At 40.3% G+C, this 24,725-nt stretch overlaps 1 protein-coding gene across 1 annotated transcript; it reads right to left on the minus strand.

Annotated features, from left to right (window-relative positions):
* Window positions 1–626: 626 nt before the first annotated feature.
* sh3bgrl2 (SH3 domain binding glutamate-rich protein like 2) lies at window positions 627–24,247 on the minus strand. The gene is made up of 4 exons (XM_017706122.2): window positions 24,057–24,247; window positions 9,585–9,770; window positions 5,853–5,933; window positions 627–1,854 (listed from the first exon to the last, which is right to left on the minus strand). Exons 1-4 carry the CDS (start codon window positions 24,099–24,101, stop codon window positions 1,840–1,842), a joined length of 327 nt encoding a protein of 108 aa, XP_017561611.2. The 5' UTR covers window positions 24,102–24,247; the 3' UTR covers window positions 627–1,839.
* Window positions 24,248–24,725: the final 478 nt, after the last annotated feature.

Here is a 24,725-nt window from a genome sequence, read left to right on the forward strand (position 1 = left end):
ACCTTGGCCACCATGCTATAGCTCAGTTTCAGGGTGTTAGCAATCTTCTTATAGCCTAAGCCATCTTCATGGAGAGCAACAATTGTATTTCTCACATCAACAGAAAGTTCTTTGCCATGAGGTGCCATGTTGAATATCCAGTATCAGTAAATTCAACCCAAAACACCAAATTTAACAGAGCTGCTCCCCATTCACACCTGGAACTCTAATGGGACACATAACACCAAGGAGGGACAATGACACAATTGAGCACAATTTGGACATGTTCACTGTGAGGTGTACTCACTTGTATTGCCAGCGTTTTAGACATGGCTGTGTGTTGAGTTATTTTTAGAGGACGGTAAATCTATACCGCTATACAAGCTGTACACTGACTACTTAAGTTATATCCAAGTTTCATTTCTATAGTGTTGTTCCATGAAAAGATATAATAAAATATTTGCAGAAATGTGAGGGGTGTACTCACTTTTGTGAGATACTGTGTCTATATATCAAACACTAAAGTGTGACCATCCCAGGCTGAATTTTTGTGTTTCCTGTACAGGATCATGCTCCGAGCATCTGGCCTGAACCCCATCCTACATCAAAGCTTTTAAAGGACAGGACTGCAGCAGGAGCCAAAGCTATTTCCCTGTTTGTCTCAGTGAAATACCTTTCTTTATTCCACAGAGGAGTTTCATTTATCTCTCACTAACTCACACTTGCGCACACACACATATACGCAAAAACATACAGGGCCACTTTTGTAGCAACTGGTGCTAGGTTGGACAAGCTTTTCAGAATATTGATAAAAAACCCAAATATCATATTCAACATAATAAGAAACCATAGCTTAGAGTTGATGCACAACATTGGGCCTCATTCATCAATATCTTCCTAAGTTTTCTCTTAAATGTGTTCTTGAGAAAGATCCTGAGAAACAGTCTATGACTGTTCATGACATGTTCTTACACCGCAGAATCACTGAAGAATTCACACCTTAGTACTCTTGAGTGTGTGGTTTTTTGGTTATTTAAGTTTTCCTCTACAGTGAACAAACTTAAATCAGTGCATAATATGTATTTGCTTGCTGAATTTAACATATTGGAAACTTAACTTTTGTACGGACATCTTTTTCATACTGCCATAAATAGTACTGGACAGCTCAACACACTTGAAGAAGAACATTAACTGCCAATTTTGTTATATTACCTATGTCCCAGCCACAGATGGCTATGGCATCCCCAGAAATAGTAATCTCCTGATAATGTGGCCAAAGCTTAAATGGTTGCACCTTTTGGGAATCACTGAAAAGGTACTTTTACCAATGTTTGTAAAGCTTGACCACCCTATAAACAGTTGCTATAAAAGAACACAATTGTGGGCGGAGCACGTATAGGGCAGTTCTTTGTTTCAAGTAATGCTGGCATTTGCCCAAACAAAATCAATCATACATAGAGAAGACAACAAAGCATGTCCTCAGAAGAGCACATACTCAAACTCTTATTCTGAATACAGATGCTTACAAACATTTTACATTATTTATCAGACACTGATTAGAGCCAGATACACAGTGATACACAGGTTTAACACAAGTTACGTCAATGTGATCAAGCAGGTCATGCAACAATACAAACATTAAAAAAACAACAGCAATAACAGTAAGAGAATCAGAAATAACTGTCCAGGAAAGGTCTCTTTAATCCTCTGAGTGTAAACGTGTGTGTGTGAGGGGCTGGTGGGCAGCAGGTTTTGGTGTTTGGCAAAAGCATGGCTGGCAGTAAGGGCTTCACACTCCCGTGAAGAAAGATACATCACAAAACAGCGCCACAGTGCTTCAGTCGAGGGAACGTTTATAGCCTAGGATTCAGAATCCTGTAGAAGCCAGAGTTACAGAGTTAAAGAGTACAGTACAGTGCACTTAAAAGGCCCATACCCTAAATCATTTTAACATAACCATTTTTCATCCTCTGTTAATCACATTTTTTTGGTACTGTGTCTTTTTTAGAATGATGTTATGAACTGCAGTATGTAAATGAACTTCAACCACTGTTTTTTGGATGTGTGGGTCCTTTGGAAAGATACAATAATCCGTTTTCTTCCAAACAACCAGGAACAGCACGACTTTTAATCATTTTCCCAAATCGTCCACTCCAGTAATGTCATGATTGGCCCCTCCCAGTCCTGTCGATGTGTTCGTTTTGATTTTCACCATCCTGCCCCCTTGTTTTGTGACTCTGCCCCTGATTCTTTCCACCTGTTTTCCACCTGTGCCTTGTGATCCCTTGTGGTATATATGCCCCGTGTTTGCTCTGGTCTGGTTTGGTCTTTGTTTGAGTGTGCTTGATGTGCTGTATGTATTGTTTGTATGCTTGACAGTGCTGACTGATTCTTGTTTGAGGTTGTGTGTTTCTGTTCGTCATGTCTGTCTCGCGATCCCTCGGTGTTGGCTCATTGAACCTGGACTGTCTCGATCCTGTGTATGGATTTGCCCATAATAAATCTTGCTTTTCTCAGCACATGCATCCGCCCCATCATCGCTCTGCATTACAAGTAACAACACATTGTTCTAGTAACAACACCCTTTATTACTTCGATATAAATGGGTAGCCGTTTGTGACATCACAGCCACAATGAATTCAAAATGGGCTGCTTTTGCAGTTTAGTTGAAATATTTTGACTAAACGGACTGCAGAGTGATTTTAAAACTAACACCGTTTGCATAGTGGTTCAAACCTTTTAATCTAATAAACAAGGAAAATGCTTTTTTTCCAGGATGTAAGCCTTTAATTTAAAGGTTCAGCGCAAAATAAAATGCGCACAATTTTTAACTGTCCCCAGATGTAACTGATCAGCCGAGATATGTTTGGAGAGCTTCCTCAGTTTAGAATTTGACCGTTAAGGCTAACATTGTGCACAAACCCTAGAACTTAATAGTCACCCAAATAGCAATATTTGTTTCTGTTAAAAAAAAAAAAATCACAGAATTTTCTCTCAACCCACTCACCCAGGTCACGATATTTGTATTCACAAACCATCTCGGCTGTAGGAGTGCTAAATGGCCACAATAAATACAGAGGAATTTGGTCCAAGATCAGCTCTGCTTCGTAAATACCAGACCTGATGTCTATAAAGGCCATGTGTAGCAGTGAAGTTTGCACTAAAGCCCAACCAATGAAGGATTTTTAAGATACTGATACTGATTTTGATATTTGAGGATTTAATAATCAGGTATATCTGATATATTGGCCAATATTTGTTTTTTCCTTCTTCTTCAGAAATACATAACATAAACTAAGATTTCCCCCACACTTGTTATGTGTAGATGTAAGAATCCTCACCAAGGATGTGGTGATGTAATGCAGTTTAAAATAAACTTGCAGCTTTGGGATTTCACACTGTGTTAAGACCACAAATAAACATCTGGTCTATAATTGTTTAAAGAATTGAATGAAAACCAGATTAATCATCTGAAGCATCTGAACATGGCATGTTAAGACTGTTTCACAATGAATATGATGCAAAAAAATGACATGAAAATGCTTGCTATTCAAGCCTGATTTTTTTCTCATAAAAACTGTAAACACCAGACACAGCACAACTTTTGGGGGAAATGCTCTTGCTGCCTAAAAAGACGGGCGGAGTATCTATGAGAATGTCACAGAAGTTTGGAGAGGCCATGAGCTGTTTCTATAATTTTCTGGATTGTTATCTTGAGATAATGAGTAACTTACTTAAGTAACTTAAGTAAAAATGTGTGCAGAATGCTTTCCATTTTTAAAAAAAGCGAAAGGAGAAGTTTGACTACCTCACTTTTGGAGCTAAAACTTTCCAAGTTGTAACACTGTGACAAAGTAGTGGCAACATTGTCACAACTTCCTAGAATCTTCATGAGTTCCATTATGTTGTGCATGGAACTGCATGGAATTTTGCTAAGTTGCCAACATGTGGTCATAATACCACATGTAACCAATGTTACGTAATACTTAGGTTGTGACAACATTGTGACAACCTTGCTCAGACAACGTAAACAGCACCACCTTTTTGACGACATTGTAAGAAAGTAGACATCGTTGTGACGATGTTGTGTGTTTGCTGGTAGCAAAGCCACTGCCAATTTTGTCCATTTTTAGAAAAGTGAATGTAGCATAAGGCCGCAGATTGTAACTGCGGCACCATTTAAGGTGGACCGGGAAAATTTTGTGGAATAAGAAGCTGATTTCATCCTCATCATTTATAGTTTAACCGTTCATTAATGTTATTTGTTTTCCACTGATTAACACAGCAGTAGCTAGCTTTGCAGGTAACCTACTTTAGCAAAGAACAGCATTATAAGCTGCTGTATGTGATGTCAAAAAATTTTGACAAACTAGGGAGAAAAGATATGACTGTTTTCTGTTTGTTCGCTAGAACTGACAAACTGTTACATAAATAAAACTACAAACTTTGTCAATAGCTTAGCCTACATCACCCATGTTATTAAATGTGGGCTAATTGGGATGTTTGCCTTTCTCAAAAACTTCAGAGTTGCCATTTCAGAGCGCCCACTGATGGACAAACACAACAAAAACACTCATAACATGGCTGAAAGAACTGTCTTCAACTCTCTCTTTCTTTTTTAAATGTCTTTTATTGGCCGTTATAAACATCAATATTGATTTTACTGCAACAAGCTAATATCGGCAAGGCTCTAGCTTGCACCACCTTAATGAAAACCTAGATGTGATTTAAGCAGGTTAAGAGAAGTTTTGGTGATGTATTTTTCCAGAAACATGCTGGGTTATTTAGGTGACTATTAAGGTCTAGTGTTTGTTAGTAACATTAGCCTTCTAGTTCCAGTTTTAAACAAAAGCAGCTAAATCTGGTCTCCAAGCATGTCATGGATGATCAACTACATATAGGGTAAGTGGAAACTGGGTAAATTTAAGCCATCCATATTCAATCTACTATTTACTCTGGAGTTTCTTTCATAGCTTCATAAGCTATGTATGTTCAAAATGTCCAGAGGTAAATATCTGTTCAAAGGACATACTGGATCTACACCGTCACCCTGAAAAGTTAAATGATGCTGGCGTGCTGTGTGGCTTTACATTTCTCCAGGGACAGATAATCAGATTATTCCCGAGCACAGAGCCAGGCTTTGGGCATGCATTCTGGGAAATTAAATTCTGCTGATAATTGCCTTTACAGCTGTATGCGCTATGACAGCACAAAGTATTATTAGCCTTGGAGCTTCAAATCTGTTGCTCATGCACAGAAAGGACACCGAGTCACTTTCTATTTATTTTTCAGTTGTTTAGGACTGGGTTCTTCTGCTGAACCAGGAGTTTGTTCAAGACAATAAATTTCTGAAACATGGATAAACATCCAGCACATGAAACATGAAAGAAATGTGACATGGTTAAGATTGGTCTGCATTATTGAGACCAATACTGTTCACTTTTGTTGTATTTTTGTTTTTTTGTTGTATTTTTGTATTTTTAGAAAACACTGAGAGAAATACTTGAAATGACATCTCATGAAAGTCTACTGCTATACTTTACCACTATTAAAGCACTACTGTCCAAGAATCCTGACTCCCATTAGAATGAACCAATCTGAACCAAAAAAATATGCTACATATTTTGACAGATGTGTAATTGATTGCATTACATGTGATGCTGGAAGTGATTTCCATTTTCTGCCACATGAAGGGATACAGGGGGTGTTGGCTATTGAATCATGACACAACTTCAGAGGTCTATTGTGATTGGTTAAAGTGCTCATTTGCATATACTATATAACTTCTGCAATATCTGTGAAGACCAGCATCAAGAATAAAAAAACAGAATACAGTGAGTAAATGTATGTGTTGTATTTTGTATTTTCTGTACCTTCACTGAGGGTTTAGAGTTGAGGTGAAGAAATGAAAACACCGTGTTGGTTTCTTTAGATTGGAAGAAGTCTTCATAATCCTGAAAGAACAAAATGTAACATTAAACAAAAGTTCCCACCTGCTCCTATAAGAAAATGGAATCATTTGTCACACTCCCGCCTGCTCCCACAACAAATCGGAATCATTTGTCCCACACCCGCCCGCAACCGGAACATTTTGGCCAATTCCCGCCCACGAAGTTCTATCAAGGTGAATTGCCATCTAACATCTGATACAGTATATTCACAAATACATCATCCTCTGCTGAAACACATAATTTATTCCCAGTGAACACAAAGCAGGAATTAAACCACAGAGCGGTTATGCGGTTATTTGTGGTGTTTTGCCGGGATCAACAGCTGTGACTGTCCGACTGAAGGCACTGCAGTCTCTGTAAGTTATAAGCATTTGTGTGTTGTTCACGTGATCAGATGCTTCACAACTCTTTAGAATGACTTCATTCTTTTTAACTGTTTCACTGGGTTTCATTTTATATTGTTTATATTAAGGATTTAGTGATCTTTGTACTTTATTTAAGGTATTCATTAATTTGCGAGCTTTCTCTTCATGCCTGCTTTTACCTGCTCCCGCTTACAGTGGGATGATTTCCCGCCTGCTCCCATGCTCAGTATTGAAAATTACTCCCATGTCGCATGATATTGTAGTGGATCCCATGAGTTCAGGGCAGACCTTTACTACAAACCATGCAAAAACTACTTTCCCTTTTGTTCTTTCCCTCTACTGCTCATACAGAAAGAAAGTGAAGCATCTTTTGAAAGATTTTTTAAACATGTACATTTACCAAATGTCACTGTACCGGTTTTTGTGCATAGCAAGACATTTAAGAGTATTGGTATAGTTGTTTTGGATCAAAAAAGAGAATCACTGATGTTGCCCATCGCTAAAGAAAACATGATCGGCCAAATACCCTGAGAAGCGGAGCTCTATGATATGGATTATACTGAGATTATGGTAGAGCGGTTTATGATGCAAAATCCAGCTAATGCTGCCATTAGTTATTCACAAACACAGAAATTGTTAGGAACACACACTGACCCATGTGAGCAGAAGGTTTTAAATCCCAGGTCAGAGGACAATGTAAAGCTTATTGCTGGTACAAAGACCAAACTCACCTACTGACTGCCCTCTCATTCTAATCATTAATCTAGCTCAAGACTCACAGAAAAATAACACACTGTAAGTGATGTATTTACACACAAATATCCAAATATTGCTTATGTACATTTTCAGGACAATCAGGAAATGTCCTGATTTTGCAGGAAACAAAAACTCAATTCAACAAAACAAGATTCAAGTCTCATTTTTTTAATTGAAAGAGGAAAATTGTTTGTTTATCAATGCTGTGGTTAAGATTGGAGTATGATTTTAGATTAGGCTTGTGCTAATGCCGGCCTTATACCAAATGACTTTTCGTGCGATTTCACTGTAATATATTTAGAGTTTGTTGTGACATGTTACCGTTATCGCAATCGTTTGGCATGAGGTGGGCAGGATAGCTACGTGAAGTCAGTGTTTTTCTTCTCTAGACATAAAATCAACCGTGTTTAATATTATCATCATTTTCAGTCTTGTCTCATGCAATAATGACCCTGTAAAATCACCAGTCTTTGCAAAATCATAGTCTGTGACTAAAACTCTGTGACTACAGATGTTTGACAGTGTCAGACTTCATTCTTTTAAAAGTCTTTTCCAAGTGCTGTAGTGTAGATAAACCATAAACCTTTCCGTTGTTTATTTCCAGGTTTAAATGGAACTGAACAGATCAGTCAATGTGGTTTCTGACTTTTGGACCCCACAGTTTTTTATGTGATGAGAATTGTTTAATGTTGGCCGTACACCAAACAACTTTTCAAGTGATTTCACTAACATCTGCTCTGTGAGGGTCCTGTGGGGGTCCAGCTCCTGACCATTGATGAATGAGGGTGAAAGGGGCTAACATGGTATGCAGAGAAACAGATGGACTACAGTCTGTAACTGTAGAACTACAAACAGCACCCAAATGGTAAAATGGACAATGAATGTAGAAACATGGAGGTGATTTTAATGTTGGTGATTTTAATGTTCTTCCAGATTGTAGCTGTCAGAACAAAATCTTGAATCTCAGATTTTGTTGTTTTTCATTTTTGGTGTTATTTACACTGTACAAAAAATGAAGAGACCAATATATATTGCTTGGAGTAAACTATTTTTATATTAGCTTCTATTGTAAGTTAAGAAAAGTTCTCCTGAAAGGTTTTTTTTTGGAGCCGACCAATATACAGTACATATGGGATATGTTATTACATATAAGTACATACACAGTCACATATAGATATTAAATATTGTCACATGGAGAACAGATACCATTGTTTCAAAGTAAATGTGTCCCAAAATTTGAAGATCACTATATAATATTAAGAATGGTCAGTACCAAAACACATATTATCTGCAATTTAGTGAACTTTGTTTGTGTTTTGAAAATATTATTTTATATGCGTTCAACTGTTCAGTGCTATGTTTGCAAGTCATGTACTGGCTGGCTAGTGTTTTTGAGTTCTGCTCAAATTGTCACTGCTGAAACATTTGGTAAAGTTTCAGCAGCATTATCATTACATATTAGTGACAAAATTGAACGTTGAATCATTTATTTTAATAAAATAAACATAATTAAGGGATAGGGTCACTCTGAACTAAAGGATTCTAAAGTCCAAGTCAGTTAAAAGTCCAAAATGGGTTTTTTAAACCAATTGAGTAGAAAGAACCATATAAAAACAAATGTGCATGTTTATGTGTGTGTGTGTGGAAGGGAGGGGGGGGGGTGTAGCTGTTTGCAAGAGCTAATGGAAACTTCACAACACTGAACAAACACTGACCGGTTGGTCAAAACAGAGGTTGGAAAATTTACACCACAACCAGAGGAAGGAAATACCATGTCTGATCATGTGACTGGTAAGGATCACAAAAACCACACTAGCATGTCACTGGCTCAAAAACAGAGTGAAAATCCAGTATGGCCATAGAGTATCTCTGCAGTACCTCTAATCAAAACATACTCCTGAAAGACCAAGATCTGTCAGCACTGGCTTACAATTACAAAGGAAATTCATTGTTTGATGAAGCTCCAGTGTCTAGTAAACTATCTTCATTAACAGGTTATTGATACATTCAAAAACATTTCTTATGTTGATCTTCAATAAGTGTCCCATCAGATCTGTTCAGTCTGATTGACTCATTAGCTAGTCTGACCATTCAATTCAATAATTGATAAAGGAAGTTTCATATCATTGCTGTCCATTTTCTGCAATATTTTCATTTAAAAAATGCTTCAAAACTGCTTAGAATAAATTCTCTTTACATTAAATTACATTAGGATTAAAGAAATTTCCTGCTCCCTCCCTGTAAAGTTATCATTTTGAAGATCCTCGTTTTCCATTGGACAGCAGCAATATATTAACGAATCTCTAATAATCACATGATTTTCCAAACAGTTAATGAATTGGTTGAGTTAACTCTGGATCATTTCTATTGGTCCATTTATTATGAACTGTTCACACAATATAAAGCACAGCTGACAAGCTGTGTAAAAGAATTGAAATTTTAAAAAGTGAAATGTAATGTATTGTTATGTCTCTGGTAAGCTCTACTGATGAGTATCGATGAGTATGTGATCGCCTGTGTGAAATCCACTCACCCCACAGTAATCTGCTCCATTAAAGATCTGGGGGGGCAGCGGGTTGCCCTTCTGTGGCCGTTTCTCTGCCGGGATGTTCTGGTACATCCACAGTCTCTGCTCCTCCTGCATGGTGATGTCCACTTCCTCAAAACTGATGCGGTTTGCCTCCAGGAAGCCCACCACGGCCTGCTGATTCTTCTTTACCTGAGGAGCAACATGAAATGATCTGGATTTAATGTAAACTACTTATTGTGACACTTTTGCCGCAATGGGCTCTGTAAGGTTCCACAAAAGGTTCTCTGAATTCTAACAATAGTGGAACCATTTTTCATGCTGTATAGAATCAGTTATAAAAGATTTTTAAAGAAATATGTAGAACAGGTTCTCCTTAATAGACAAGAGCCATTTAACCAGGCAAAGAACCACTTAAACATTCAAATGGTTCTTTGAGTTGTCATGGTCTGCTGCATTGATTAAAGAACCTATGAAGAACGTTCCATATGTCTGTAAAGCAAACTCTTAACATTAAAGCCTTGACTTTTAATGTAAGACAGTGGAACTAACATTTTGGGTCATTTCTTTTTAGTCCATCCATCATGAAATTTACATACAATGTAAAGGGAAACATGTATTTTCAAACTATGTCAAAACTAAATGTCAAAAATTGAGACACAAGGTTTTCTTCCAACAATGGCAATATACAGTATATGGTCTATACTGTGATATGATTACACCCAGGACATTAATAGAGGTAGTATTAATGTAAATTTATAAGTCATCATTTATGAGGAACTTTTTAATGAAGTTGCTGTCCCAAACCCTAACTTCTAAACTGAAACTGGTGAAAAATATACATTTTGTTTATGACAATTTTTTTTTTCAATTTTAAATAATTTGTGTCAATGTTTTAAAGATTTTTGGAATTCTTTTAAATTGAAGAGGAAATATTAAAATTACCATTAGTTTCATTTTTAAATGAAAAAAAATCTTCAAAAATGCTGTTCCACATTTTCATGTCATGAAACAGTTTTAGTCTGTAGGCAGAGCCTTAATTTAGCCACACTCCTGAATTTTAGAGCAGTAAGTGAGACTGCATGCCTGTCCCTCATTGCCACATGGTGAACAGTTAGAGTCCATTGTTTTAAAGCAAATGTGTCCCAAGGTCTGAAAGTCAGTGTGTAACATTAAGAATTTTTGTTTTATTTATATATATATATATATATATATATATATATATATATATATATATATATATATATATATATATATATATATATATACCTCTCCATGGATCACCACCTTATCGTGGTGGAGAGGTTTGTGTGCTTGAAGGACCCTAGGAGCTATGTTGTCTGGAGCAAAAGCTCCTGGTAGGGTCTCCCATGGCAAACTGGTCCTAGGTGACAGGCCAGACAAAGTGTGATCCATAACCACCCCTATGAGGACAACAAAGCAGGACTTGTGTACCCTGCCCGGATCAGGGTTACCGGGGCCCCACCCTGGAGCCAGGCCTGGGGGAGGGGCTCGCCAGCGAGCGTCTGGTGGCCGGGCATTCACTCATGGTGCCCGGCCGGGCCCAGCCCGAAGGAGCTACATGAGTCCCCCCTCCCATCGACCCACCACCGATGGGAGGGGCAGTAGTAGGGGTGCGGTGCATTGTGGATCGGGCAGTGTCCGAAGGCGTGGGCCTTGGCATTCTGATCCTCGGTTGCTGAAACTGACTTTTGGAACTTGGAACGTTACCTCACTGGCGGGGAAGGAGCCTGAGTTGGTGCGCGAGGTCGAGAGATACCGGCTAGATATAGTCGGGCTCACCTCAACACACAGCTTGGGCTCTGGGTTCAATCTCCTTGAGAGGGGCTGGACTTTTTTCTTTTCTGGAGTTGCCCATGGTGAGAGGCGACGGGCAGGTGTGGGCTTTCTCATAGCCCCTCGACTCGGCGCCTGTATGTTGGGGTTTTCCCCGGTGGACGAGAGGGTAGCTTTCCTATGCCTTCGGGTTGGGGAACGGGTCCTGACTGTTGTCTGTGCTTATGCACCGAACAGCAGTTCAGAATACCCAGCCTTCATAGAGTCCTTGGAAGGGGTGCTTGAAAGTGCTCCTCCTGGAGACTCGATTGTCCTACTGGGGGACTTCAACGCTCACGTGGGCAACGACAGTAAGGGGTGTGATTGGGAGGAATGGCCTCTCTGATCTGAACCCGTGTGGTGTTCAGTTTTTGGACTTCTGTGCAAACCACAGTTTGTCCATAACGAACACCATGTTTGAACACAAGGATGTCCATAAGTGCACATGGCACCAGGACACCCTAGGCCGCAGTTCAATGATTGACTTTGTAGTCGTGTCAGCGGACTTGCGGCCATGTGTACTGGACACTCGGGTAAAGAGAGGAGCTGAGCTGTCAACTGATCACCACCTGGTGGTGAGTTGGATCAGGTGGTGGTGGAAGATGCCAGTCAGACCAGGCAAACCCAAACGTATAGTGAGGGTTTGCTGGGAACGTCTGGCAGAAGAACCTGTCAGATTGATCTTCAACTCACACCTCCGTCAGAACTTTGACCAGATATCGGGGGAGGTGGGGGACATTGACTCAGAATGGGCCATGTTCCGCTCCTCCATTGTTGAAGCGGCTGACTGTAGCTGTGGTCGCAAGGTAGTTGGTGCCTGTCGGGGCGGTAATCCTCGAACCCGGTGGTGGACACCCCAGGTGAGAGATGCCGTCAAGCTGAAGAAGGAGTCCTACCGGACATGGTTGGCCTGTAGGACACCAGAGGCAGCTGGCAGGTATCGACAGGCCAAGCGATCTGCGGCTTCAGTCGTTGCCAAGGCAAAAACCCGGGTGTAGGAAGAGTTCGGTGAGGCCTTGGAAAGTGACTTTAAGTCGGCTCTGAAAAGATTCTGGCAAACCGTCAGGCGACTCAGAAGGGGAAAGCAGTGTGCCACTAGCACTGTATATAGTGGAGATGGTGTGCTGCTGACTTCGACTGAAGACGTCATTGGGCGGTGGAAGGAATACTTTGAGGACCTTCTCAATCCCACCAACACATTCTCCAGTGAGGAGGCAGAGTCTGGGGACACGGGAATAGGCTTGTCCATTACTGAGGCCGAAGTCGCTAAGGTAGTTAAAAAGCTCCTTGGCGGCAGGGCTGCAGGGGTGGATGAGATCCGTCCCGAGTTCCTCAAGGCTCTGGATGTTGTGGGGCTGTCTTGGCTGACACGCCTTTTCAACATTGCGTGGACATCGGGGGTGGTGCCACTTGATTGGCAGACTGGGGTGGTGGTGCCTCTTTTTAAAAAGGGGGACCGGAGGGTGTGTTCCAACTACAGGGGAATCACACTCCTCAGCCTCCCTGGTAAGGTCTATGCAAGGGTACTGGAGAAGAGAGTCCGGCTTATAGTCGAACCTCGGATTCAGGAGGAGCAGTGCGGGTTCCGCCCCGGTTGTGGAACACTGGACCAACTCTTTACCCTCTCCAGGATTCTTGAGGGTTCATGGGAGTTTGCCCAACCAGTCCACATGTGCTTTGTGGATTTGGAGAAGGCATTCGACTGTGTTCCCCGGGGTATTCTGTGGGAGGTGCTTCGGGAGTACGGGGTACATGGCTCTTTGCTACGAGCCATTCAGGCCCTGTACAAACAAAGCAGGAGCTTGGTTCGCATGGCCGGCAGTAAGTCAGACTTTTTCCCAGTGAGAGTTGGACTCCGTCAGGGCTGCCCTTTGTCACCGATTCTATTCATAATTTTTATGGATAGAATTTCTAGGCGCAGTCAGGGGATGGAGGGTGTCCGGTTTGGTGACCTCAGGGTCACATCGCTGCTGTTTGCAGATGATGTGGTCCTATTGGGGACATCAGGCCGTGAACTTCAGCTTTCACTGGATCGGTTTGCAGCCGAGTGTGAAGCGGCCGGGATGAGGATCAGTACCTCCAAATCCGAGGCCATGGTTCTCACGCGGGAAAGGGTGGAGAGCCCTCTCTGTGTCGGGGATGAGCTCTTGCCTCAAGTGGAGGAGTTTAAGTATCTCGGGGTCTTGTTCACGAGTGATGGTACAAGGGAGCGGGAGATTGACAGGCGGATTGGTGCTGGGTCAGCAGTGATGCGGGCTCTTTACCGGTCTGTTGTGGTAAAGAAAGAGCTGAGCCATAAGGCAAGGCTCTCGATTTACTGGTCGATCTACGTTCCCACCCTCACCTATGGTCATGAGCTTTGGGTAATGACCGAAAGAACGAGATCGCGAATACAAGCGGCTGAAATGAGTTTCCTCCGCAGGGTGGCTGGACTCTCCCTTAGAGATAGGGTGAGAAGTTCGGTCATCCGGGAGGGACTCGGAGTAGAGCCGCTGCTTCTTCACGTCGAGAGGAGCCAGTTGAGGTGGTTCGGGCATCTTGTTAGGATGCCTCCTGGACGCCTCCCTTGGGAGGTGTCACAGGCAAGTCCACCGGGGAGGAGACCCCGGGGAAGACCCAGGACACGCTGGCGTGACTATATCGCCCAGCTGGCCTGGGAGCGCCTCGGAATCCCTCCCAGGGAGCTAGTGGAAGTGGCTGGGGAAAGGGAGGTCTGGGCTTCATTGCTCAGGATGCTGCCCCCACGACCCGAACCCCGGAGAAGCGGAAGATGATGGATGGATGGATGGATGGATATATATATATATATATATATATATATATATATATATACATATATATGCTAGGGTGTCTGTCAAACGATTAATTTTTTTATCGCGATTAATCTCAGAATTTCATTATAGTTAAATCACGATTAATCACATTTTTTTCAAATCTGTAAATGTTATAGAAAATAAGGATTTTTAAGTGAAATGTTACAATTAAAATGGTGAATACATTTTATGCTAAATGTACTTATGTTAAAAACTGCTGGGACAAGAGAAAACTAAGGGAATTTTATTCACTCACATACTAGGCAGTACTGAACCTACAAAACACAAAACTGGATTTGTAACAGATTAGGGCGCTGTAGTCTCAAATATAAGACATGTAGTCACATACTACTGTGTCTCAGCTCAGATGTGTGTAACAAATGAAAATAAAAACTAAATAAAACTTCAATTGTGCTGAAGTTGATTTCAGTCACAGCCTATGGGACTTCACAGTCCTGCGCAAACAAAAACAAATTACACAAAATTGGACTTCATTAAAGACATGTAGTGTCATACCACAGAGCCACAGCACTGTAAACAGCATGTAAACGTTTACACGCAGCCTAATAATCCGTTAATAATCCGACTAATAGCTCAATCGGAATAGAATACGTCCATGTAAACACCTCAATCACAATAGACTAGTCCAATTGAGGCCAATCGGCGTACAGTTTCTATCCGATTGAACGAGGTGGGTAAACCTGTAAATAATCCGTTAAATATTAGAATAATATCCGTGTAAACGCCTGAATCCGATTACACTCCAATCGGAGTGTGTAGGAACGTTCTGCGCATGCGCGGCGCGTCATAGTGAACGGTTTGTACCGTTTAACATGGCGGAGCAGAAACGGGTCTGCAGAGACGAGGTTTATGTCTGAGCTTTAAAACACGGCGGTGGGACGGACGACCAGCTTATGTGTCTCAGAACACGACGTCTTCCTCCCGCCGCTTCCTTTATAAGTACATGTGATGGACATTTTTCTGAGTCTGACGTCAGTTTAAAGCTATTAAAAACTCAAGCGCGTCAACTGGAAACTCGCCTCACGCCGACTGGACATCACGTGATGTTCGCTGTCATGGTAACGTTCACTCTAAGCGCTGCTCCACGCATGCGCGTCATTGTGAATCGGATTACTTGTAGTGAGCACGTAAACGAAGATTTTCATCAGATTGTTGAGTAAAGTGAGCAGATAAACACCTCAGTCTGAATCTGTAATCCGATTGTTTTCAGATTGACAAAAATCTTTGCATGTAAACACAGAAACTTACTCGACTCTTAATGAGAGACGCCGCGCACGGTCAAGTCTCAACATGAACTACGGATGACTCGCAGGGCCAAATAGAGTTTGCGATAACGGCACTATTTTTTATAATCGCGTTAAATTTAAAACGCGTTAATGCGTTTTTATCACGTTAACTTTGCCAGCCCTCAATATATATGTATATTATATATATAGGTATAGAGTCTAAGCAAATGGATTTTTTTTTAATTCAGTGTAAATATGTGTTTTAAACTCATAACGTTTAACTAGTTTGGTATAATGATCCTTCTAAAGATGGTTCACAATCAAAGAAGGAAGATGAGAAGAAGAGAAGAAGATCCTTTCTGAAGGCTTAATTGAGGGAAAATGGACAGGAAGCAGCTGGACTACACACACACACATCACATTAATACAATGCTCATTTTGTGCTCTAGAAGATAAAAACTTACTCACGCACACACACCTATTCACAAGAGAGTTAATGTCCATAAGTCTGCATGTGTGAGCAGCAGTGATATTAGTATACGGGAAAAGGAACTGTATAAATCTCTTAAGTGGGATGCCCTCTGTACTGTAATAGCTCTGTGATACCACTATTAACCCTCAGCCTGGGCAGTTATGTCGTTTTATGGCGATGATACTAAGATCCTTACATTTAATCTTTTGCATTTTTTATAAAATATAATAGTTTATTGAAAATTAACACAAAAAAACACATACAAACTGGAGTTAGCTCCAGTTCCACATGCTGATCCATTTTATTATCCTGAACATAGACACACCTGGGGCTAAAGAGGGCGTTGCTATTGAATTTTACTACTATTATACTTAAAACTATTAATTAGTAAATAACTAAATATCTGACCAGAATGTGTGAAGGCATTAAGAGCAGTTATGTGCCTTGTTGACATGTAGACAAGAGTCCAGTTTACTGAAAACAGAGAGGAATCTCTCTCTCTCTCTCTCTCTCTCTTCCTCTTCATTCCTTCTCCCTTTCCCTCACTCTCCTTCCCTTTCTCTCTGTCTCCTTCTCTCCATCTCTCTCTCCCTCTTCTTGTATTTCTTTCTCTATGTCTGTCTATCCCTTTCCATCTGTCACACTCACTCCCTCTCTCTATTTCTCCCCCTTTTTTCTACCTGTGCCTCTTCTCTCTCTCTCTCTCTCTCTCTCTCTCTCTCTCTCTCTCTCTCTCTCTCTCTCTCTCTCTCTCGCTTGGCCTCTCTCTGTTCATCTCTCTCTTACTCATCCTCTCTCTCTTTACCTCTATCTCTCTCTCTGTATCTCTGTGCTGACAGTGCAGATTGTGTTGCTGGGCACCAGCAGACCTATTTTAGCAGATCTCACTGTGAGGAAGAGACACACACACACACACACACACGTGTTTATCTGTTCGTGTTGTATTATGAATCTACAAGTGAATGTGTCTGCATTTGGTCAGATGTGTGCATGTTTGATTTGTTTATGTGAGGGAAGAAGTTGTTCTCAATTTAACATTCAGAGTGGTTTGATGTGAACTGATTTATTGTAAAAAAACGGACTCTGACTCTGTTTTCTACTGATTCCTTCACAATATTGGTGATAGGAACCCATTGGTCACAATGTCTACAATGCAAATACACCCATTTCTTTACTATCTAAAGCCACCAGTTAACCTACACGTGTATTGAGTATTTTATATGTATTACCGATAATACAATAATGATAAATAAATAATAAAAAATAAGTATCTATATCCTATATATTATGTTACTCTACAACACCCTACACCACCATGAATGGATTAAAAGCTTTGTGTCTTTCAGTTTTAATTCTTATCTCATAACTGTTGTAAAATAATGTGTCACGCCTCTGGCAGAGTATTCCTAACTATATAATGTAAATCCTTTCTGTGGTGTAGTTTTAGAGATGTTAGAACCCTCAAGACATTTGGTTCCTATCACCACTCTGAACAATCCTGACTTGGAAACTTTCTCAAGCACGGTACATTTCGAACCACTCTGACTGACTTTGTTTACATCGTAAGCACTCAATTATGCAGAAATGTTGAAAAATCTTTGGAGTTCCCCTTTAAGCTGTGATGGACAGAATGCAGGACAAAAGCTGGTGTTATGTTGACACACATACACACACAATGTAGCTATTGTTTAATCCACAAAACAAAGGAGTGAAGATAAATGCTGCTTATCGTACATGACCCCCTTAAACACTCATTATATATGCTCCACTCTTTAAACTCAACGATATGTACCATGACCTCTTTACAAACTCTTCTATGAATAAACAAAACTTTCCATGACAAAGCATCAGATGCCAAATTTTTTGTGTCAACATGGACACAAAATAAACAACTTGAACTCATTGTGCTGTGTTGAAAAATCTCCTTGTTTGAGACAACACAGAATGTAAACAAAGGCCAGACGGTCAATGCAGAAACATTAACCTGAATTAGGCAATCCAGTCATGATGAATGATAAGTGCTGTAAGGCTGGGCACTTCAGGACACTGAGTGTTTATCATCCGGGAATGGACCAGCATTTCAAACCATGACTGCAAGAATACTGCAGCGTTTTTCAACCTAATGACTAGCAGCCATTTCTTTAACATACTGTCGACTAGGGGCAGTGGGAGGATAGGGGAGGCTCACTGGAAATGTGCTAGAGTATTTAATATTTTCATTTAGCCCACCCAAAGTGAGCTTCAGCTTCATTAAAAACAAAGGCTAATTAAATTCAGCCAAAAAATAGACCGTCAGTTAATTTGATTGTAAATTAAATGAAAATTCATGATGAGTGCACCCTGGTCTCCAGACCACTCAGACCACTCAATTAATTCATACAGCAGTCCCACCATAAAAAGTATAAAAAATACAATTCATTCACACCTGATATAGTTACAATGGTGATGTTATGATTCACTCAAACTGAAGGCATTACTTGAAATAGCAATAAGATAAAGTCATCATTTGTAGGGTACTTTCTATTGGGAGGTAGCTGTTCTTAAGCCTAGCCATTGTGCTTAAATAAATATTTTGTTGCATTTTATCAGTATTTCTAAAAATGTTTTTAAAGTGAAGTTAAAAGATTTAGATTGTCATGAATTTAAATTAAAATATATACTTTATTTAAAAGTCAATGCTGTCCAATGTTTTCATGTCACACAATTGTGTGGCCTGTAAAGCTGCTTTCCCACTGCATAGCACCAGCTCGACTCGGGTCGACACGACTCAATTCGCTTTTGATAGCAGCCACTTTGTTTTCCACTGCTCATACGGTGCATCACGGGTAGTCATGGGCTGGAGGTTAGGGAACTGGCCCTGTGACCGAAAGGTTGCCGGTTTGATCCCCAGTGCCGCCAGTCCATGACTGAAGCATCCTTGAGCAAGACGCCTAACCCCAATTGTTCCCTGGGCGCCATGGATAGGGCTGCCCACAACTCCGGGCAAGTGTGCTCACTGCCCCCTAGTGTGTGTGTTTATTCACTAGTGTGTATGTGGTGTTTCACTTCACAGATGGGTTAAATGTGGAGGTGGAATTTCCCTGTTTGTGGGATTAAACAAGTATCACTTATCAATATAGCTGGTCGTCAGAGCAACACAAAATGTAACTGTTTTGTAAAGAAAAATTTTTTTCAGAAGACGCTGATGTCAGTAAGAACAAAGACTGCTAAAAAAATCAGGAGAGTTTTAGAGAAACTACATCAGAGTTCAGACAACAAGATGATTGTGGTTGTTTAAAATGGCGTTGTAGGAGACTACGCTAACCTGGTGGCTAATCTTAGCATATGTGTTTAGCATTTCTCTCTGATCTATCAGCAGCTGTCTGTAGCATTGCTACTCCAATCTATCAGCTTGCTTCGAGCCTCGGCAGAGGTGGTACCAGAAATAGTACCTAGTACCAGAATTAACTAAAAAAAACAAAAAAAGCGGGTGGAGTTGAGTCAAGTCCAGTGGAGCCGGTACCATGCAGTGGAAAAGTGGCTTGAGTGGAGCCTTATTTTAGCCATACCCCTGTATTTTAGAGCAGGTAGTGACACATCCCTGTCCATCATGGCCACATGGTGAGCAGTTAGAGTCCATTATTTTGAAGTAAGTATGTCCCAAAGTCTGAAAAATGATTAGGTAACATTAAGAATTGTCCCTACTGAAACACATATTTTCTGCAATTTAACGTTTTGCATTTTTTTTAAAAACAATTATGACATTATGTGTGTACAACTGTTCACAGCTGTGTTTGCTAGTCATGTATTGGCTAACATTTTTGAGTTCTACTCAAAATTTCACTACCGAAACAGTCACTACTGAAACGTTTTTGACACAATAAACATAATTTAGGTATAGGGCCACTCAAATTAAAAAGGTTTTAGTTTAAAGTGCAAGTCAGTTAAAAGTCCAAATTTCGTTTTCAACTCTGATCTTAAAGTAATTTGATAGAATCATTCCTATAGAAAGAGCACAGACAGTGAGGGAAATTAGAAGCATTCAACAGCTTTGACTTACACTCACATGATCATAATTTGCTTTATCTGCTGTGGATTTCTCTCTCTCTCTCTCTCTCTCTCTCTCTCTTATTCTCTCTGTTTATTCTTAGTACTATGCAAAATGTCTAGGCATTAGAGACAATGATATATACAGCTATTTATCTGGGCCAAACATGTTTATTTGTTCAGAAAACACAAACATTAAAATCTATACAAATACATAAATAAACAGTACATTGTGGTTTGATGTGTATGAGTGTGTGAGCTTGACCATTTCCAAAGCTCTCCTTGAGGAAGTCCAGTATTTACAGTTACCATCCAAAGCCTAGTTTATCTAATGAGTCCTTCATTAATTTAAATCAGGTGCTGCTAATGGAGTTGAACAAATCCACATGATGGTTGAGGCGCAATGAGAGAAATGTAGCCTGTGTTCTTATAACTCTATTCTTCTACCCAACATATCAATAACTTTTTTAAAAAACACCAACAAAAAAGTCTTGTTACATTTCATTGCATCTCTGTTTATTTGGCACATTATTCTAATGTTATATGCTGACAAAAAAGTTGCTACCCAGATAAATAGTTTTAAACAAATTCCAAGCCGCTTAAGACTTTTGTACAGTTCTGTAACTCTCTTTGTCTCTTTCTCTCTCTCTCTCTCTCTCTCTCTCTCTCTCTCTCTCTCTCTCTCTCTCTCTCTCTGTCTTTGTCTCTCTGTCTCTGTCTCTGTCTCTCTCTCTCTTTCTCTTTTTCTCTCTCACTACACACACACAGTTATTATGTAGCTGTCTCTTGTCAGCAAACATTTTGTTCACACCCATACGCTCCCTTTTTTCTGAATATTCCTTTCATACACATCATGCAAATACCGGATCAACGCATGCATCTCAGACCACACACACACACACACACACACACACACACACCCTCACCTGCCTGACCTTCTTTTATAGTGACTCAATTAGAGTGTCTGTTTGTGTGGGAGAGAGACCACCCTATCTAATTACATCTCCTTAATCACCAGCTCATCTATCATCAACTTATTGCGTATCTCTGGGAGAGAGAGAGAGTGTGTCAATATAAGAACCATGCTGACAAACTTTAGTGAACACCAGCATAACTCAAACACTTCTATAATGTTTCTGTATACAAAATAAACTCAAAAACAACTCTACATTTTACAATGACAATGAACAATTGTTTAATTTCCTGACCAGATCTTCTACACTGAGGGCCTCTATGAGAAAGACAGAAAGAGAGAAAGGGATGATGAGGAGAGAGAGAGAGAGAGAGAGAGAGAGAGAGAGAGAGAGAGAGAGAGAGAGAGAATTTGAGTGCTGGTCTAAAAATAGCTCCTAGGCTAAACAAGTCCAAGTTTTGTAGAAATATGGAGACAAAGGAAATCAGTGCATTAGTCATTTTAACCACTACGTAATGCTGCCCCCATTACAGCAATGTTACTATAAACCCCTCTATCTGATAAGCAGTAGAGACAGCCTAACCCTCTAACCCTGAACCTTTAAAGAGCCCATATAATGTAAAAATACATATTTTTCAGTCTGTAAAGTCAATATATGGAAACAAAACTGCTAAAACAGCCTGTTTTTACTTCTCCATTTTTTGATGTCACAAAACAAACACATTTGCATATATCCACCTTTTCAGCCTACAGCAGTTTAGCTCCACCTATTTACATTACAGGTATAAGGACTGTTTCAGTCTGGATTGCTTTTTGAATAAGGTACAGTGCACTGCAGCCTATAAAAACAGGACTCATTTACATATATTGGTCACAGAGGCACAGCTACAAATTCTGTTTAATTATAAGGATGGAAAATTAGCACTTTTGGTACATAAAACCACATAAGGGGACCACAGGGAGAAAGTGATAAAATACAAGAAAAATGAAGGATACCGGCCTTTTAACGTTTTAAAATGAAATCATAATTTGTTAAGCACCAACGCACCCTGCAGGCATAGACATTCACTACTTGGCTCATTCGTGAGGTCTAAAAATCAATGTCAGGGAGACTCTGTACCATAAGACTGGAAGATAATCCGTACTCAGAGATGAATGGATTAAGACATTTCTCATGATCATGAAGACTAAATGGCAGAACAGAGTCTGTTTAGCTTTAGCTGCACTGCTCTGCAGGCCTGTATTTGTAGTTAAAGGTTGAGAAAGCGGTTGGTTTGTATGGTAAACATGCACTTTGGCCACCCTCGCTGTTTATTGCTCACTGTAATCCACAGGAGTGCAGAGTGGAGACCAGAAGGTCTGATCACGGCAAATCTTTGGACCATGACTGACCAGCAAACAATCGAGGATTATGTGAGAAAGAGCTGCCTGTTAAAAACTGAGATTGAGTGGGATTGCGTGTTAGTATCTCAGGTTACATAATGACTCTGTACAGTGCACTGTATAGGAGCAGAAGAGCCATAAGCATGAACACAGCCCAGTGGAGCATGTAAAGAGGTATTCAAGGGAACTGAGGGCATTTATTAAAGGCCACACACGAACATAGACACACAAACACAGACACACTCTAGTTGGTATTACTGTCTTTGATGGGTCCATTGACTTTTTTATTTAGGTACAGTAGTGTGGAAAACTCTAATCTAATTCATCTGTCTAACTTACAGTGACAACAGACATTATGCATGTTATATAAGTTAATTATCCATTTTTACAGTCAGGAAAAAGGCACTGAAAACATTCTTCAGCTAGTTGCTGAACCCTTAAAGAACCTGTAACCTACAATTTATGTTGTCTTATTTCTATGGAGGTCCACTTACGATGTTTGTGTGGTTTTCCAACCTCTCTTTATCCCTTAGAATTAAACAGGCTGTTGTCATTACTGTGCCTGAAGACTGGCTGTCCTGTAATTTGTATCTCATTAAAGATGCAGTCCGGTCCTGAGACACTTCTTTTAACATCAGCATGAATGGGCAGGGCTAACGTGCTATAGGCTCAGTAGGCAGACATACACAAATACATTGGGTTTTATGACATCAGAAAAACAATACATTTAAAACGTTTTGGCAGCTTCGTTTTCTTATATGAACTGAGGAGTGAACAGCAAGTTTTGAAACTTTAACAGACATACTCCGTCAAACACTTATTTTAAAAAGCACAGATATTCAGTTTTCTATGATAGGGGCTCTTCATACGTTCTTTAGTAAAGGCAATGATATATGCAGAACCACAGCAGCTCAAAGATCCATTTGAAATGGTTCTTTACCTGGTCACAAGTTCTCCTTTATGATGGAGAAACTCTTGTATAAGGTTCAGTAACACTTTATTTGGATGGTCCACTGCAGATGTCTTGTAGATGCTCAGTATATCTTTTAGTAATATTCAATTAAACATCTATTACATGCAACTGAACTTGACATTGAGTGTGGAAGATTCTTTTAAATCCATCCCGAAACCTAGCCCTAACAAAAATGATGTTGATAACTCACTATCACCAGAACGTTTGTCTGTAGATCATCTGTAATGGACCATGCAAATAAAGTGTGACCAATAATAATAATCATGTAAAAAACCATTGTTTTCTTCAAGGGACCCACCAACAACATCCCCACAATGACAGAATGTTCATTTATATTATTTTGGTCATATTAAAGAGCTAAACCTATTTTCATTAAGCTGCATTTCTGTTACACAACAGTGAAAGTAGTAGCGATAACAACAACAACAACAACAACAACAATAAAAATAATAATAATAAAGGAATTATTACTAAGGAAACTAGTGTATTTTTAATCATCCCCACCAATAATGTCCTTACAACGTCATTATTTCCACTATTTTGCTCCCTGCAAAGAGCTAAAACCACTCACACACACCCACCCACACACACACACACACACGCGCACACACTTAGCCCCTTCAAGGCAAAAACTATATTTCATTAAAGACCTGACAGAGTATGATGTCAGTATAACGCAGCTGACTGATGACACACAGGTCTACATGAATGTGCCTGTTATCAGAGCGCCGCAGAGACAGTCTGACCAAACACCATCAGTCCGCTAATTTGAATGGGTGTCAGTCCAAAACATGCCATAAAAACCACGGACTCACCGCGAGAGAGCCGGACGAAGAGGCGATGTAAACCCTGATCACCATCCTAATCCCGCTTCTCTCCCTCTCTCTCTTTATCTCTCACTCACTCTCTCTCTCTCTCTCTCTTCTGTAGTTCCTTCTCTCTCCTTCTCTCGGCCTCTCGTGCGCTCGCTGTAGAGCCGCGGTCGTGCTTTAATACTGCGTGAACGGGGCGCCCCCGGTATTTATTCCATAATAAGCCCTTCACTCCCCCAACAGGCTCGCAGGGAACTCACAGCGCTTATCCAGTGCGCTGAAGTGAACCACAGGTGCATGCTGGGAAGTGTAGTTTGCAAATGAGTAGACCTTGTTCAGAATCAGAGTCAGACTATTTTCACATACACAGAGAAAGTATGGGATTAGATTTGTGCCCAAAGTGTCAACCGTAAAGATCTAACTTTAGGATACTCTAAAAAAAAAGTGCACGGTTTTAAAGTAAAACAATCTTGTTTCTGGTGTCCTTCGACAGCTCTTTAGTCTTCACCATAGTGGAGTTTGGAGTGTGACTGTTTGAGGTTGTGGGCAGGTGTCTTTTATACAGATAACGAGGTCAAACAGGTGCCATTAATACAGATAATGAGTGGAGGACAGAAGAGCTTCTTAAAGAAGAAGTTACAGGTCTGTGACAGCCAGAAATCTTGCTTGTTT

This window comes from Pygocentrus nattereri, chromosome 9 (assembly GCF_015220715.1).
Source record: "Pygocentrus nattereri isolate fPygNat1 chromosome 9, fPygNat1.pri, whole genome shotgun sequence".
Classification (NCBI taxonomy): Eukaryota; Metazoa; Chordata; class Actinopteri; order Characiformes; family Serrasalmidae; genus Pygocentrus; species Pygocentrus nattereri.